The 16,553-nt window shown below is 50.7% G+C and overlaps 1 protein-coding gene across 1 annotated transcript; it reads right to left on the bottom strand.

Moving 5' to 3' along the window:
- Positions 1-6,022: 6,022 nt before the first annotated feature.
- Positions 6,023-6,964, bottom strand: LOC311202476 (olfactory receptor 14A16-like; the record flags this gene model as incomplete). The annotated part of the gene is made up of 1 exon (XM_084277061.1): positions 6,023-6,964. The coding sequence occupies one exon, from the start codon at positions 6,962-6,964 to the stop codon at positions 6,023-6,025; it is 942 nt and encodes a 313-aa protein (XP_084133187.1).
- Between the last annotated feature and the right edge of the window lie 9,589 nt (positions 6,965-16,553).

Genomic DNA, 16,553 nt, shown 5'->3' with positions numbered 1-16,553 from the left:
GGGCCACCCTGGGGTCCCGACCCCAGAGGGTAGTCCCTGCTGTCCCTGAGGCAAAGGTAGGTCTGCCTGCAATGTTGGTTGGGCTATATAATTGGTCGCTTCTTGAGGGGGCAACAAGTTCAGAATCTCCTTGCCCCATTGGTGGCTGATATAATTGGGCCGCCTCATGTCCCACTCGGGAGAGAACTGGGTGCGACCCGAAAGTCCCCTCCCTTTGAAGTTTCCCTGATTGTTACCCCTGCAATCCTTGGCAAAATGTCCCCTCCTCCCACAAGACCAACATGGTCCTCAGTTTGGCGTGGGGGGAGCGCTATTGGCGGATTTCCAGACTGAGGGCAATTTCTCCCGATGTGACCTGCCTGACCACATTTAAAACACACCACTGCCTTGGCTACTAGGGCGTGAACAGCTGCCTGGATTGGCACTAAATGTTCTTTCCTCGCAACATGCTTAATCATGTCCGCAATATTTGACCCTGCTGGTAGTGATCGGAGAATTTCTCTGGTTGCCGAATTACACTGCTGACGTCAGCATTCTGCTACGACCGGGCCTTTTGCTTCTGGAGGCAGCGCTGACGAGTGTACTGCTGCTTGGAGGCGATCCACAAATTGTGTGAAGCTTTCGCTTTCACTCTGCTTTATTGTGGCCCATGGTGATGGCCTAGCGATGGCTCTAGAGACTGCGCGAATAGCTTCTCTGGCAGCACGAGTAGTTGTCACGACCTCAGAGGCCCGTAAGCCCTGTACTTGTGCCTGAGGGGTAAGCATTGCTGGATCTGTACCCAGTAGCCGCTGCAGGCTAGAGTTACGCAGAACATGATCGTCCCCAACTGCTTGGGCCAGTAGCCTCGCACAGTTCTCCTCCCATTCTTGTTTAAAAACGATCATTCCTGCCCCGTCAAAAATCAGTCTACAAGTTTGTTTTATATCAAAGGGAAGTAGGTCATCTCCTCCAAAAACCCCATCTATGAGAGTGGAGACCATGGCCGAATTAAGCCCCTTATCCGCAATTGCTGTAACGATCGCTTGTGTATCCTTAGGGTTTAGTGGCGAGTGAGCCCTCTGTCTCCCGGGCATCACCCGGACCGGGAACGCTGACGCGGCAGATGGTGCCCAGTCGGCACAGGCAATTTGTATCTTTTTCCAATCCGTAAGAGGAATATTTTCTCCTAATGATTCTTTTTTAATTTGGATGGGAATATTTTTGCTTTTGATTTTGCCTATTCTGATTTCCTCCTCCTCTTCTGAGCTGGAATTGGTTACGAGCTGCTCGCCCTGACTAGTATCTGACTCTGAGCCAGAACTCGACTGACCGGCCACTTCCTGTTTTCCCCTCCTTTTTGTCGGGCTCCAACCCCGCCCACCAGCTTTGTGGGTGGGTCTTTGTTCCCGACCCCTCGACACGCCCCTCCTCCTCGGCGGGTTCTGATTGGCTCTCAGCCTGTCACTCAGTCTTTTGTCCTTTCCTTCTCTATTTCTACCGCCCTTCTCTTCCCCTTCCCTTTCATGGGAGCTCACCAGCTCTGGAATTTCCTCCCTTTTCGCGCCAAAAGTATTTTTGTCCCTCCCTTCTTTTCCGCCGGCGCCTTCTTGGGGAGCACGTGGCGGCGGACATTTTTCCTGAGATTCTGATCTTTTAGCGGCAGCCCTGGCCTCCTCGGCTAGCCCACCCCAGAGAGATTTTGCTCGGTCCTGCCCCTCCATAGGCAGATCGGTGTTCGGGGATGGAGGAGGCTTATCGCCCTTTCAATCTTTGTGCTCGGCAGGCTTATCACTGTCTGGAGGCTGCAAAGTTTGTGTAGCCGCCCTCCAAGTGTCCTGCTCTTGTATAGCCTTCCGGAGGGCCTGTACGACCCTCCCCCACGATTTCAGATTTTTCCCACTACCTGAGGACATAGTTTCCTCAGCCAAAGCATTAGTACACTTTCCCCACACCTCAGGATGGAGAATATCAACTGGCTGGTCAATGACCCTGATTTCTAAAAGTCTTGCAATGATGAGAGTAAAAGCTTTAGCCTTACACTCAATACCCCACTGTGTACGCAATCCCAATACGACCTTCACAAGGGCTTCCGTCCTCCTTGTGGGTCCGAGGGCGTTCCCTGCACCGGGCTGGTCCTGCCGCTCCGGCCGCCATTCACCTGAGGCAGGCGAGTTTCCCGGGTTTCGGCACCTCTTGTCGCCTTTCACAAGGCGCAGCGACCTGGTTCAGGAACGGCAACGGCGCCACACTCTGGCAGCACGGTCCATCAGCTCACAGACACCAATGTGCTGGACGGCAAATGGTGTTTATTAGCCAGAGACATGGGGCTTTAAACCCCAGGGCTGTGATGCCACTCCCATCCTCTCACCTTACTGGCTACTTGCTATTGGTTACCTGTGGAGGGGAGGGGTCCGACCTTTCTGTACAGCGTGACATCTTCTTACCACAAAGTCCTATCTACCGACAGTCCCCTGTCCCCAGGCCTATCTTTAGAAAATGAAATTGGACTTTTCTGGGGGATTATTTTCAGTCAAATTAAAATGTTTGTTGATGCTGAAAATATTAGTTAGTTAGGACTGTGAAAGAAATGGACTTGTGCTCTATCCTGTGTTAGCTGACATCATCACATTAGTAAAACTCTTTCTAGAAGACAGTGTCTGCTTAAAAGTCCCTCTGCATCTGTACAGAAGTTGAGAGGCAAGAATAAACTGATGATAGTGGCTGCACACTAACAAGCTTCCAGGGCAAAGTCACTGAGTGTGGAGGCCCATGGCAGGAAGGAAGATTCCTGGAGGTTTAGTAGAGGCTCCTCAGGGCTGTGGATGATGAAACTCGTTCAGAACATTGACACGTGCCTCCCTGAATGCTGATTGGAGCAGGAAATCAGGGAGCAATTTCAGGATGACGAAGTGAGAAGATACAGACGTGCTGTGTCATGGAGCCACTTGCATGTGTCCTGTCACACCACAGGGCCCAGTGGTCCTCCAATGCCCAGTGAAATGGGGAGGCTTTTGGTCACCAGCTGAAGTTAGTCTCTGGTCACCGTGAGGGTGGAAGCTTGCAGAGTGCCTACACACCCTGTCTCTTCAACCTGGCACTGCCCAGAGCACCCTCCACCTTTTCCTGTATCCTAATCCTGGAGCACTCACCTATCACCCTACTCTAAATGCCAACACCATAGTTGAAACCCTCACCAGATGCCTGAAGCTTAACCCATCCCTAATGCTGAAGCCACCCTCCCCACATCTTCAACCCTTCTCCAAAATGTTTCCTAAAGAGCTACAATGAGGGCAGGGATTGTGAAGGAAAGGCCAGGGAGATGAGGTTTGGGGCAAGAGGAAGAAGGTGGCATTGCTGGTGATGATACTTCTGCTGGAGGAAGCTGGTCGGTGAGGAGCAACATTGTGAGGTGCTTGAGATGCCTGAGAGCTTCATCCAAGAGCGAAGGGACCGTGGGGAAGGACAAGGAAGCAGAACATGAAAGGGACAGCACTTGATCCCTACTCTTGACATGCCAGCCTTGATCTTGGCCCTTCCTTCTAGCCCTAACCCAATCCCCTAAGCCACAAAGCTGAGCAGCCCTGAAATCACTTTCAAGTAGCACTAAGCAGAAACACAAATCCTCACCCTGAGCCTCACCCAAACTGTAAAGGGGGATCCCTGATGCTTAGCCCTGTGAGGTCATTGAACCCTTGGAGGAGAAAGGTGAGGTGGCATCTATCTTTGAAGGGCTTGTAGGACACAAGGGGAGTGGTGGGTGGGGAAGGGACTTTTATTTCATCTGTGCCTCAGAATCTGAATAGTGACAGCCTGATTGCAGAAAGCTCATGTCTTGGGTTGTGACATTGCTTCTTCCTGACATCTCACAGGATGGGTCACTCTTGCAGGTTCTCCTCCTGCTGGTGGATTTCAATCACCTTGTAAAAGGAGAGTGGGGACTGGTAGCAATCCAGGAGTATCCTGGGTTTCATCAAAGATGACTCCTGAGGTAACAGACCTACGAGAGAGTAGATCTATTGGTTACCAGTTAGTCAGTAGGACCCCCAAGGAAACTGCCCTCAGCACCAAAGAAGCAGAGAAGAGCTGGCAGATGTTTTAAGATGCTGTCATGGTTTTACCCCAGCTGAGGGCCAAGATCCACGCAGCTGCCTGCTCCTTAAATGAAAAGAGCAGGGAAAGAGAGAAGAGGGGGTGGGGGCGTGGGTGTGTATGAGAGGCAAAGGAAGGGAAAAGGAAGGGGCAAATAACCCCAAAACCAAGAAACTAAGAGGCCCGTGGGTTGGGATAAGGATAGTTTACTAAGATAGCAGAAAGATAAAATATAACAATGCTAACAGGACTTTAGAGCAAAAATATATGAAGCTGTTGATACACAATGCAGTTTCTCACTGAACCCACAGCTCAGGCCGTGCCACCCAGAGCCGTCCCAGAACCCGACCGTCCCACAAGAACCGCGCGTCCCGGAGCCGCCCCAGGCCTTCCTCCTGTCAGCCCCCCGATATCCTGGTCAGGATGTAATTGGCATGGAATACTCTCTTTGGTCAGCTCGGTCACCTGTCCTGGCTTTGCCCCTCCTTTCCCATGAATAGAGAAATACGAAGAGCTGAGAAATTTCTTGACTGTCTGACAGCAACTAAAAACATCAGGGTGTTACCAGCACTGCTTTCATTTTAACTCTCAAACACAGCATCCCATCCGCTGCTACAAAAGAAGTTAACTCCATCCTGACCAAAACCAGGACAGCTATATAACACTGTGCCACTCACTAATAAACGCCATTTGCCGTCCACCACATTGGTGTCTGTGAGCTGATGGACCATGAGGCCAGAGTGTGGCGTCGTTGCCGTTCCTGAACTGGGTTGCCACGCCACAAAAGGCAACAGGAGGCCCAAGGTCAGTCTCTGGGGTTTTGGAGTCGGGGCTACAGAGGATCCAGACACTCTAACAGAAAGGTAAATACTGGCAGCACATGAAGGGGTTCGAGCCACTTCAGAAGTGATTGGGACTGAAGCCCAGCTCCTCCTGGCACCCAACTGCCAGTGCTGGGCTGGATGTTCAAAGGGAAGTCCCCTCCTACACAGCATGCCACTCATGCTACGTGGAGCAAGTGGGTCACACTTATCACACAGCAAGATTGAATAAGAAACCCCAATCACCCAGGAACCCTGGAAGTGATCACAGAGTGGCCAGAGGGAAAGATTTTGGAATATCACCACAGGAACAGGTGACATGTGGTGAAGAGGCTTCAGTGTACAGTGAACTGACAGAAAATGAGAAGAAAAATGCCCTGTTCACCAATGGGTCCTGTCACATTTCTGGTAAACATCAGAGGTGGAAGGCTGATGTATGGAGTCCTACACAACCAGTTGCAGAAGCTGCCTATGGAGAAGGCAAATCCAGCCAGTTTGCAGAGGTGAAAGCCATCCAGCTGGCTTTAGACATTGTCAAAGGAGAAAAAAGGCCAAATATTGCATATTTCTCTATACTATTTCCTGGATGGTGGTCCAGAGTAGATGGTCTAAATAATAAATGATGTCATGAACCTCCCCAGGACTCTGAAAACATAAGATCTGCGCATGGTGTAGATGGTGTGGAAACAGGAGTGGATAATGTCCTGGTTCTGGCCAGGCCAGAGCTCACCTCCCCTAGCAGCCAGCACAGGTGACCTGAGTTTGCCTGGGCTGTTTTTCACACCACCTGACATCACTTCCCCATCCAAGGGACTGGCTGAGGAGGGGTGGTCATGGCATGCTGCAGCACTCTGTTATTGATGGGTTTGTAATGTACTCTGTGCTGTCACTGGGCGTGAGTGCAATTGGGGCTGTTATTGTTCCCGTTTTATGGTGCTTTTGTCAGTAAACTGTCCTTATCCCAACCCACAGAGGGTCTGTCTGTTTTCAGGCAGACCTAATGCAAAGAGAGCACAGGTCTGGGTCACACAAGTTCAGGAGAAGCTGCATTAGGAATGGGATGGAGGTGCACTATTTTATTATAGATTAGACAGAAAAGAAGGAAAAAACCTTCCACAACGTGGTGCAGTTTATTGCTGCTTAGAAACACCAGACACACTAGTAATCAGTTTCCACAAAGCATCCTTGAGCTCCTGGTTCCTCATGCTGTAGATGAGGGGGTTCACTGCTGGTGGAACCACCGAGTAAAGAAATGCCACTACCATATCCAGCACAAGGGAGGAGATGGAGGGGGGCTTCAGGTAGGCAAACAGGACACTGCTGACAAACAGGGAGACCACAGCCAGGTGAGGGAGGCAGGTGGAAAAGGCTTTGTGCCGTCCCTGCTGCGAGGGGTTCCTCAGCACAGCCCTGAAGATCTGCACATAGGACACCACAATGAACACAAAACACCCAAAACCTAAACAGATACTGACGACAATGAGTCCAATTTCCCTGAGGTAGGCATCTGAGCAGGAGAGCTTGAGGATCTGGGGGATTTCACAGAAGAACTGGTCAACAGCATTGCCATGGCAGAGGGGCAGTGAAAATGTATTGGCTGTGTGCAGAATGGAATAGAGAAACCCACTGCCCCAGGCAGCTGCTGCCATGTAGACACAAGCTCTGCTGCCCAGGAGGGTCCCGTAGTGCAGGGGGTGGCAGATGGCAACATAGCGGTCATAGGCCATGACAGTGAGAAGACAGAGCTCTGTTGCAATCAAAAAAAAAAAGAAAAAGAGTTGAGCCACACATCCTGTATAGGAAATGGCCCTGGTGTCCCACAAGGAATTGGCCAGGGATTTGGGAACAATGGTGGAGATGCAGCCAAGGTCAGTAACAGCGAGGTTGAGGAGGAAGAAGTACATGGGGGTGTGGAGGTGGTGGTCACAGGCTATGGTGATGATGATGAGGCCATTGCCCAGGAGAGCAGCCAGGTAGATGCCCAGGAAGAGCCAGAAGTGCAGGAGCTGCAGCTCCCGTGTGTCTGCAAAGGCCAGGAGGAGGAACTGGTTGATGGAGCTGCTGTTGGACATCAGCTGCTGTCAAGAGTGGAGACCTGTCCAAGGAGGAAAAGACACAGTGAAAAGTGATGGAACACTTCTTTTAGGAAAACATCTTCTAATTCTTAGGGAATGCCCTCAGATTGACTCCCTGCATTCAGGAGGACTTTTGTCAGGTCCCTTTTGGGAGGTCTGCTTTGTGCTGGCATGAGCGTGCCACTGCTGGGAAGAGGGTCAGCTGTGGGCTCTGGAGAACTCAGTCCTGCCTGGCAGCAGTCAGTAAATAGAAGGATGGTGTGATCTCAGACTAAATGCCCTGTGGATAGGAATGAGCTTTTCAGCACTGTCACTCCTATTTCACCTGAGGGCAGAGCAGAGCTTTGGTAATGGTGGGACAAAGGCAGCAAGGACAGGAAGGGAAACAGTGAGAAATAGTCCAGCCAGGGCTGCAAGGACAGGGACAGACAGACAGGTACTCGCAGGTTTCTCAGACTGAAAACGTGGAAGTCTTGTCTCAGAGTCTGTGCTGGGTGGCAGAAACCAGGGGGTTGCTGTGGGAAAGTATCAGCACACTGTGTGATGTCAGGTAGGTACCAAATCCCACTGCCAGGGCAATGCTGGGAGCAGCTCACTCTTCCTCCTTGCCAATGTATCTGCTAACTGCAGCTGTCCCTGCAGATGCTTCTCTTTGCCCATGTCACCTCTGCTCTGTGCTCACAGACCTCATCCAAATTACCCTGTGCTCAGCTCTGCTCTGCAGACCCCTCCTGGTATCAGGGCACTGCCCTGGGGAACCTCTGTGTGTGCAGGGCTCAGGAGATGCTCTGACAAGTCCTAATGACCAATGAGTTTGCACTGCCTGCTGCAAAGTTATCAGGAAAAGTTCAGCTCCCACTTCCCATCCAGTCCACAAGAGCAGAAAATTCAAAGTAAAGTCTCTTTACCTGGAGTGGAAAATTCATCCTTGGTGTTCTTGAAAAGTCCCTGGGAAGTTGCCAGGGATCCGCTGGAGCTGGGAGCAAACCTGTCCTACACAGCACACTGACAGCAGAAGGACCCTACACTGTCTTTCCATGGGTCACACTTTAAACTCACAGCTTCTTTCTGCACTGCTGATAGAAGTCCAGCAGGCAGGCTGAGTTCTGACCCTGGCAGCAGCAGAGTCCCTGCCACAGCACACAGACCCTGGGGTGCAGGGACCCTGCTCACTAGGACAGCCCTGGGCATCCCTGGGTGCACACGCTGCTTCACACCTCTGCAGCCATGCCCAGGAGAAGACAGCTGTCCTGCCCTGGTCCTCTGATGGGGTAGAAGGACATCCCTTCCAGGCAGCACTTTCTGGTCCTATAGAGAACCTGTCCTCCTGACAGACCCCACACACTGCCCCATGTCCCAGCTTTAGGAGATCCCTCCAGGAACAGAACCTGCATTGCCCTGCACCCACAGACATACCAGGCAGAGTGCTTTGGAGATTTCTCCTGCAGTGAGCTCTCAGTATCCATCACCTCTCTAAGCCTCACAGGTCTCCCCTCGATGCCTACAGGCAGTGTCCCCAGCCCTGTGTGCTTGGTAGAGGAGCTGCTCCTGGGCAGAGCTGTCTCTCTGGAGCACTGCTGGGTTGCAGTGAGCTCCCTCCATCCCAGGACCCTGGCCAGCTCAGCAGAAGACCAGTTCTTCTAGGCTCCCTCCTGGTGCCTCAGGCCTCATGGGGATCGCTCTGTGATCTCATCTCTGATGTTCCCTCCCTCAGCTGGGGAGAAATCCTTCTGTCCAGCAGAGTTCTTTCTCCTGATCAAACCAGAGCTGGGCAGGACAATCACTTTTCCTTGTCTCCCCATGAGACAGGACCTCCAGGCAGGGACAAGCAGGGGTGTCTGACCCCCTGCAAAGGTTAAGGAGCATGGCTGCCTGGGAGCTGCTGGTCCCAGTGCCCATGGGAATTACTGAGAGTGGAGGCCAGGAAAGAGTTGCTAAGACACCAACCCCTGTTGTCACCTGAAGGGCCAGAGGTGAAGCCAGGTCCAATCGAAACTCCCAGCGACTCTAGAGGGGGATAAAGTCCCTGTAGTGTGCATTAAAACCAGTTGGCAAAACAGTCCAGGTTATTCCTGCTACAGGCAAAGACAAACCCATTTGTGGGATTGCTTTAACTCAGGGACCTGAGTGCACTTGGTGGGTGATGAGAAAGGATGAGGAAGTCCAGTGTGTACCCCAAGGGGTTTTAGTTCTAGGTGAGGACAGCCACTAAATTGTTGGTGTATAACAAAATCGCTCAATGGCAGATGGTCTAAATAATGGATAAATAATGTTATAAACCTCCCCAGGACTCCGAAAAAGTGAGATCCAGGCATGATGTCGATGGTGTGGAAACAGGGGTGGATAATGTCCTGGTTCTGGCCAGGCCAGAGCTCACCGCCCCAGGCAGCCAGCACAGGTGAGATGAGTTTGCCTGGGTTGTTTTCCACAACCCCTGACATCACTTCCCCAACAAAGGAAATTGGGCTGGTTGGAGAGGGGTGCTTGTGGCATGGTGCAGCACTCTGTTATTGTTGGGTTTGTAAGGTACTCTGTGCTATCACTGGGTGTGAGTGCAATTGGGTCTGTTATTGTTCCCCCTTTTATGGTGCTTTTGTCAGTAAACTGTCCTTATCCCAGCCCACAGAGGCTCTGTCTGTTTGTCCTCCAGGAGTGAACAAACAGCATGTGTTGCTCAGCCATTGTTTGGGGCTGAACCACCACAGTTTCCAAGCCACAAACAGTGAGCTTCTGTAAGAGAAAGTTCTGGAAATCTGTGCCCAAGGCCTGGCTAAAGTCAAGGTAGACAACATCCAGAGCCCTTCCCTTGTCCAAGAAGCAGGTCACTCTGTCATAGAGGGAGATTCAGTGGGTCAAACAGGAGCTGCCCTTATGAACCTAAGCTGACTGGGCCTGATCACCTGGGGGTGCTTCATCAAACCAACCTAGGGCTTGCTCAGCATCTCAGCTGCTTGTACATTGCCTTTGCCTACCAGCCAACATGGCCTCCAGTTACCTGTTCTAACGAGTCCCTGGGGAGGCTCAGCCAGCAATGGCTCTCAGCGGGACTCATTAATACTTCAGGGTACTTTGGCTTCTGCTTTTGACATGGAGATTTTTGTGTAATTTCCTATCAGTACCTGAGCTTCAAGGACTCAGCACCAAATGCACCACAGGGATCATTAAAAGTAAAAAGCAAACCCTGACGAGCTATGTCAAGTCTTCAAGAGATGTACAGATCATTGAAGCTGTTTCAAAGGGAGCTCAGAATAAAACTGATTTCTTTTTAAAGGTGTAGGATATTATTTTCACTTCAGAGGACAGGTGATAACCCCTGACTGAGATAGATTCAGGGTGCCTCCTAAGGAGGTCTGGGCTGGTCTGAAAAAAGGTCCCTTGAGGCAGTGGGGACAACCTTGCTGCACATCTCCACAAGCCCACCATGACTCTCACCAGCCAACTGGGACTTGCATCCCTTGTCCTTACATCAGGTCTCTCTGCTGCACTCCACAGTGGGGCATTACAGCCCCTCTGTACCAGCTCCCCTGCTTTCCTTAGAGAACTGGCTGCACACAGGCAGCACACAGGGAGTTATGTTCCCACCAACAGAAGAAACCTGAGAAGATCCACCATTAAATTAAACACTCCTCACTCTGTGCCAAGTGCAATCTGCCACCAGTGAGGTTCACCTGCCACAAAGCTTAACCAGGTGAGAAATGTTTTTGTGAGGAATGAGACTGTGAAATCACCACAACTCAAGAGCTGGCTAAAGACAGAATGAGTCAGACAACTGCCAGAAAGGCAAGGGTTTAACTCCCTGAAACTCAGAGCAGCAGCTGGATGGTTGAGAGGTGTCTGAATGGTCGAAGGGGAAGGGGAAGGGAAATCTAGAGAGCAACCAGAAGCACTGGTGTGCAGATCCACTGTTGGAACAATGGTCAATTGACTTTGGACAGGTAGAACTATGTGACAGACAGGGGAGATTAAATGCACAGCGGTCCTGTTTCAGGCCAGGCAAGAGTTCACCTCCCCAAGCAGCCAGCAGAGGTGAGCTAAGTGAGCAGGGGTGACCTGAGTTAGCACAGCTGAGCTGAGTTAGTCCAGGCTGTTTTCCACACCACCTGACATCTCTGCCCCATAAAAGGGGCTGGTTGGGGAGGGACACTCATGGCTTCCTTAACGACAATCTGAATATGGCTGGGGCATTTGGTTGGTCCTTGCACTGTGCAGTACCTTGTGATCCTTTGGTCAGTAAAGTACTCTGTGTTATCACTGGATGTGAGTGTAGTTTGTGATGTGCTGTTATCATTTGTTCACAGTGATTTTGTCAGTAAACTGTCCTCCTCCCAGCCCACAGAGTGTCTGTCTGTTTCTCCTCCGGGAGTGAGCATTATAACCTGACCCTTGTACATGACTACCAAGGGAACGGTCCTAAAATTACCTGATGCCATTTTAGGACTCTACCAGTGTCCACCTTCAAACACACTGAACATCCAGAAATATCTCCCAAACAAAACGTGCGAGGGATGAAAGATGGGTCTGGACTACAGCCTCCCCAGGTAGCACACTAGCAGCACCAGGAACCTTGGGGCTCAGGGCTTTCCTTAGAAAGGGAACAATCCTGACAGTGCCTGATGTCACTTTTGGGCTCTACCAGTATACACTTTCCAACTGCTAAACGAACAGCAGTAGATCCTTAAAAAAAGCTTTGAGGGATGAAAGATGTTCCTGGATTGAAAGCTCCTGAGATAATCCACAAGCAGCCCCAGTACCCTTAGGGCTCAGGGCTTTCATAGACAACAGAATCTTCCTGGCAGTGCTTGACATCATTTTTCGGGCTCTAACAACGTCCAGGTTTGAAACTGCAAAACGTCCAGCAATAAATCCCCCAAAAGAAAATCAAGGGCTGAGAGATTGTCCTGCCTTGAAACCTCACTAGGTAGCCCACTATCAGCTCCAGCTACACTTGGACTCAGGTCAGTCCTTATGAAGGGAATGGTTGTAACAGTTCCTGATGTCATTTCCAGGCTCTACCAGCATCCAAATTGGAAACTGCTAAACGTCCAGCAATATCTCCCAAAGAAAAAGTGAGAGGGTTGAAAAAAGTTGCTTGGAATGGAACATGCCCAGATAGCCAACTAGCAGCCCTAGTAACCTTGGGGCTCAGAGATTTGCTTGCTAGGAGAACAGTCCTAAGGCGGGATTCCAGTCACTTCCAGGCTCTGCTACCATCCAGCTTCAAAACTACTAAAGCTCCAGCAATAACTCCATCCTAAATAAAATTTGAGGGATGAAAGATGTTCGCTGGCTGAAACCTCCACTGTGAGAGGCGAGTAGCCCCAGTAACCCTTGAGATCAGGGCATTCCTTGCCATGGGAACAATCCTAACAGAGTCTGATGTCATTTTCAAGCTCTACCAGCGACACCCTTAAAATATTCTAAATGTAGAGCAATAGTTCCCCAACCAAAGGTGTGAGGAATTGAAGAGGTTCCTGACCTGAAACTCCCCCAGGTAGCCCATGAGGAACCCCATTAATCTTGAGGCTCAGGGCATTCCCAGACAGGGAACAGTACTAACAGGGCCTGATGTCAATTTACAGATCTACCTGCATCCACATTCAAAACTTCTACATGTAACACAATAGCACCAAAGCAAAAGGTGTGGGGACTGAATCCTCCCCAGGCACTGCACTACGAGCACTAGTAAGCTTGGAGCTCAGGGCATTCCTAGCCACGAGAATGGTCCTAAAAAACCCTGATTTCATTTTCGGCATCTACCTTCATCGACCTTCAAACATGCTGAACGTCCAGCCATAGGGTCCCAGGTTCTTTAACACCAATTGCTGTCATTTTGTTAGAGGGAACACAATTTGGAGAGATACCTGCATGCACACATGTGCACTGTTAACAAAATGGAGCTGCACTTCAAACTGACCTTGACAAACTCCAGGATTTCCAGACCAGAAACATCAAGAAGGTTTCCAACCAGAAGAGATCATCTCCTGCTGACCATATTTTGTCTGGGCTGGAATTAATTCTCATGTTTGCAGCCCCCAGAGTTCTGTGGGGTGGATTTGTAAGCAAAAAAGTCTAACTAAATGGATTTGTTCCTTGCTGAGCAGGGCTTGCACAGCATCAAGGGCTTTGGACTAATTTTGCTCCAGAAATGAGTCAACTGGGAGTGCCCAAGTGCCGGGAAGGGGACAGAACAGGCCCAGCTGACCATAACTGACCAAAGGAATTCTCCATACTGTATGACTACAAGAGTGAGCCCACTGTTGTGTTGCACTTGTTGTCTGCAAAGGTGGCCTGGTTTCAGCCAGGATAGAGTTGATTTTCTTTCTGACAGTGGGTGTAATGCCGTGTTTGGGAGTTCAGGTGAGAGCAATGCTGATAACACAGGGATGGTCGAGTTGTGTCCAAGCAGTCAGGGACTTGTCAGGTTTTTATGCTGCCCTGTTTCCAAGAACACGAGTTGCACCCAGGGAGCTGGGCGGGGACACAGCCAGGACACAGCCAGGTGACCCAAACTGGCCAAAGAGCGTATTCCATTCAATTGTGTCATGCTCAGATGATGGCTGGAGGGGAGAGGATCGTACAGATCCAGGACATGCAGTTTTGGGGACTGTCCAGGTTCAGGACAGCTCTGAGCTGCTCCCCCTGAGCTGTGCGGTTCAGTGAGAAACTGCACTGTGCAGCCCCAGTTTGTATATTGTGCTACAAAGTCCTGTTGTTGTTGTCAGTCTCTCTCTGCTGGCCCAGTAGACTGTCCTTATCCCAACCCACGATGTTTTGGGTGTTTTGGTTTCCTTTTTATTCCCTTCATCCCAGCCACAATCCACCCCCACACCCTGTTAAAGAGAGAGAGTAGCTGTGTGGTACCCGGCCCTCAGCTGGGATGAAACCATGACCAAAGGTTCCAGCACAACACCCCCACATCAAGGCAGCTCAGACATGATGGGTGGAGAACCGGGCACAAGAAGAATTTGGTCATTCCAGGGGATGCCATAGCAGTCAGAGGTGCTGAACAGGGATCTGGCCATGAGCACATTGGGCTGCACTGGGAGGAGCATGGCCACACAGACAAGGGCCCTTCTTGTCCATCTGGATGCAGCACTTGTGAGGCCACTTCTGGAGCAGTCAGTCCCAGTGTGGGGCTCCCCAGTCTGGAGAAATGGGGAGGAACACTCGTGCGGGCAGTAAAAGTATGCCAAGTTACAATTAGGTGTCTTGTGTGCAGGGGCTGAGTGACCATTGCTTCTTTAGGTCAGGGAAGGGGACGCTAAAGGAAGCCCTGTCTGTGGTATGTGGAAAGAATATAGGTTATCAAATACACAGAAACAGCAGCTTTGAAGGTCAGAGTGGACATGAGGATAAAGAAATGTCATTCTGAGGGCAGTGCTGTGGTGCAAGAAGTCACTCAGTGAAACTGTGGATGAGCTGGTGGCTTTGTGATTAGGGAAACAGCTGGTGAAGGGGAAACAGCAGCATAGGCAGGGACATCATAGGGTGAGAATGAGGATGGGAAGGACAATGCTTGCCTGCAGCATGCAGTGAAACAGGTATAGCCTAAGAGCAGTGTGGGATGGGCCGTGGTGCAGATGGCCAAGGGTGCCAGCCAGGCTAAAAAGGGCCTGATAGAAATCAGGTCTCTGCCACATTCTCTATGGCTGATGGCCCTGCCACAGAGGCCTCAGAGGAGACACATTGTCCTCATGGCCACGGAGCATCGTTACATCCTTGAACCCACCACACGAGAGGACACCATGTGTCATACCCCTGTCCTTCCCTTGGCATCGCACTCCCCACATCAAATGGATGAGCTCTGAGACACAGGTGAGGGTCAGGATTTCCCTGCCCAAAAGCTAGAGGTCAGTGCTTGGCATTTCTGGTTCATCAGACCAAGCCAGGGTGTCCTCAGCATCAGAGCTGCCTGTGCTTTGCCTGGGTTTGTCCTCATGGCCTCCAGTTGTCTGCTCTAATGAGCCCCTGGGGAGCCTTTGTCAGGAATGGCTCCTACTGGGGTTCCAGAATGCTTCAGTGTACTTTGGGCATTACTCCTGACTTAACTTCTGGAGAGGTTTCATCATTCTCTGCTTGGTATCTGAGTCTGTAGAGTCAGAAGAAAAGACACCATGGGGCATCTTAGCATCCAGAAAGCCCTTACAAGCGTAACTCTTCCAGTCATTTTCATTAAAGAACTCAAGACTTCTACAACTACTTGGATTTTAGTTGGGTCCTTAGTGATGAAGATTTCAAAGGAATTTCCCATGAAGGACCTTTTTCAGTCACGGGTATTTTCTGTCCTGGCTCAGTTGATAGAAGCAGTGACAGCAGCATTATGGGATGGATATGGGTCTGCTAAGGAGATCTGGACAGGCAGGAAAAACAGTCTCTGGAGATCTAACCCTGCCTGGAGACCCTTGCTCTTCCCCAAGCCCAGCAGGTCCTTCACTGGCTTCCTGGGACACCCAACGCTTTTCCTCACATAATCTGTGCTCACAGGCACAGACAGATTTCTCTGACAACAAACAGCAGTTCAACATGACACAGTTTAATACCCATGAAATCTCTCTCCTCAGCTGCTGCCACGGCCAAGCAGCGTGTGAAGGGGCTCAGCTTTCAGAGGAGATTCTCTCCCAGAACAGTTTTATTCATATATATATTTATATAAAGGTTACTTATTAACAGAGAAGAAGATCAGTTGGTTGTTGCTGAGAAACATCCAGTCATCAGTTTCCACATGGCATCCTTGAGCTCCTGGTTCCTCATGCTGTAGATGAGGGGGTTCACGGCTGGTGGAAACACCGAGTAAAGGAATGCCAATATCAGGTCCAGAAACAGAGAGGAGATGAAGGGGGGCTTCAGGGAGGCAAAAATGGCAGTGCTGACAAACAGGGAGACCACGGCCATGTGAGGGATGCACGTGGAAAAGGCTTTGTGCCGTCCCTGCTGAGAGGGGATCCTCAGCACAGCCCTGAAGATCTGCACATAGGACACCACAATGAACACAAAACACCCAAAAGATAAACAGGCACTGACCACAATGACTCCAATTTCCCTGAAGTAGGCATCTGAGCAGGAGAGCTTGAGGATCTGGGGGATTTCACAGAAGAACTGGTCAAGGGCATTGCCATGGCACAGGGGGAGTGAAAATGTATTGGCTGTGTGCAGCACAGCATGGAGAAACCCACTGGCCCAGGCAGCTGCTGCCATGTGGACACAAGCTCTGCTGCCCAGCAGGGTCCTGTAGTGCAGGGGGTGGCAGATGGCAATGTAGCGGTCATAGGCCATGACAGTGAGAAGACAGAACTCTGTGGAGATAAAAAAGGAAAAGAAAAAAATTTGAGCCACACATCCTGTGTAGGAAATGGCCCTGGTGTCCCACAAGGAATTGGCCATGGATTTGGGAACAGTGGTGGAGATGAAGCCAAGGTCAGTAAGAGAGAGGTTGAGGAGGAAGAAGTACATGGGGGTGTGGAGGTGGTGGTCACAGGCTATGGTTATGATGATGAGGCCATTGCCCAGGAGAGCAGACAGGTAGATGCCCAGGAAGAGCCAGAAGTGCAGGAGCTGCAGCTCCCGTGTGTCTGCAAAGGGCAGGAGG

This window comes from Gallinula chloropus, assembly GCF_964237585.1.
Source record: "Gallinula chloropus genome assembly, chromosome: 30".
In the NCBI taxonomy this organism is placed as follows: domain Eukaryota; kingdom Metazoa; phylum Chordata; class Aves; order Gruiformes; family Rallidae; genus Gallinula; species Gallinula chloropus.
Note: the sequence above shows the minus strand (reverse complement) of the source record. Positions and strands in the feature narration are given on the sequence as shown.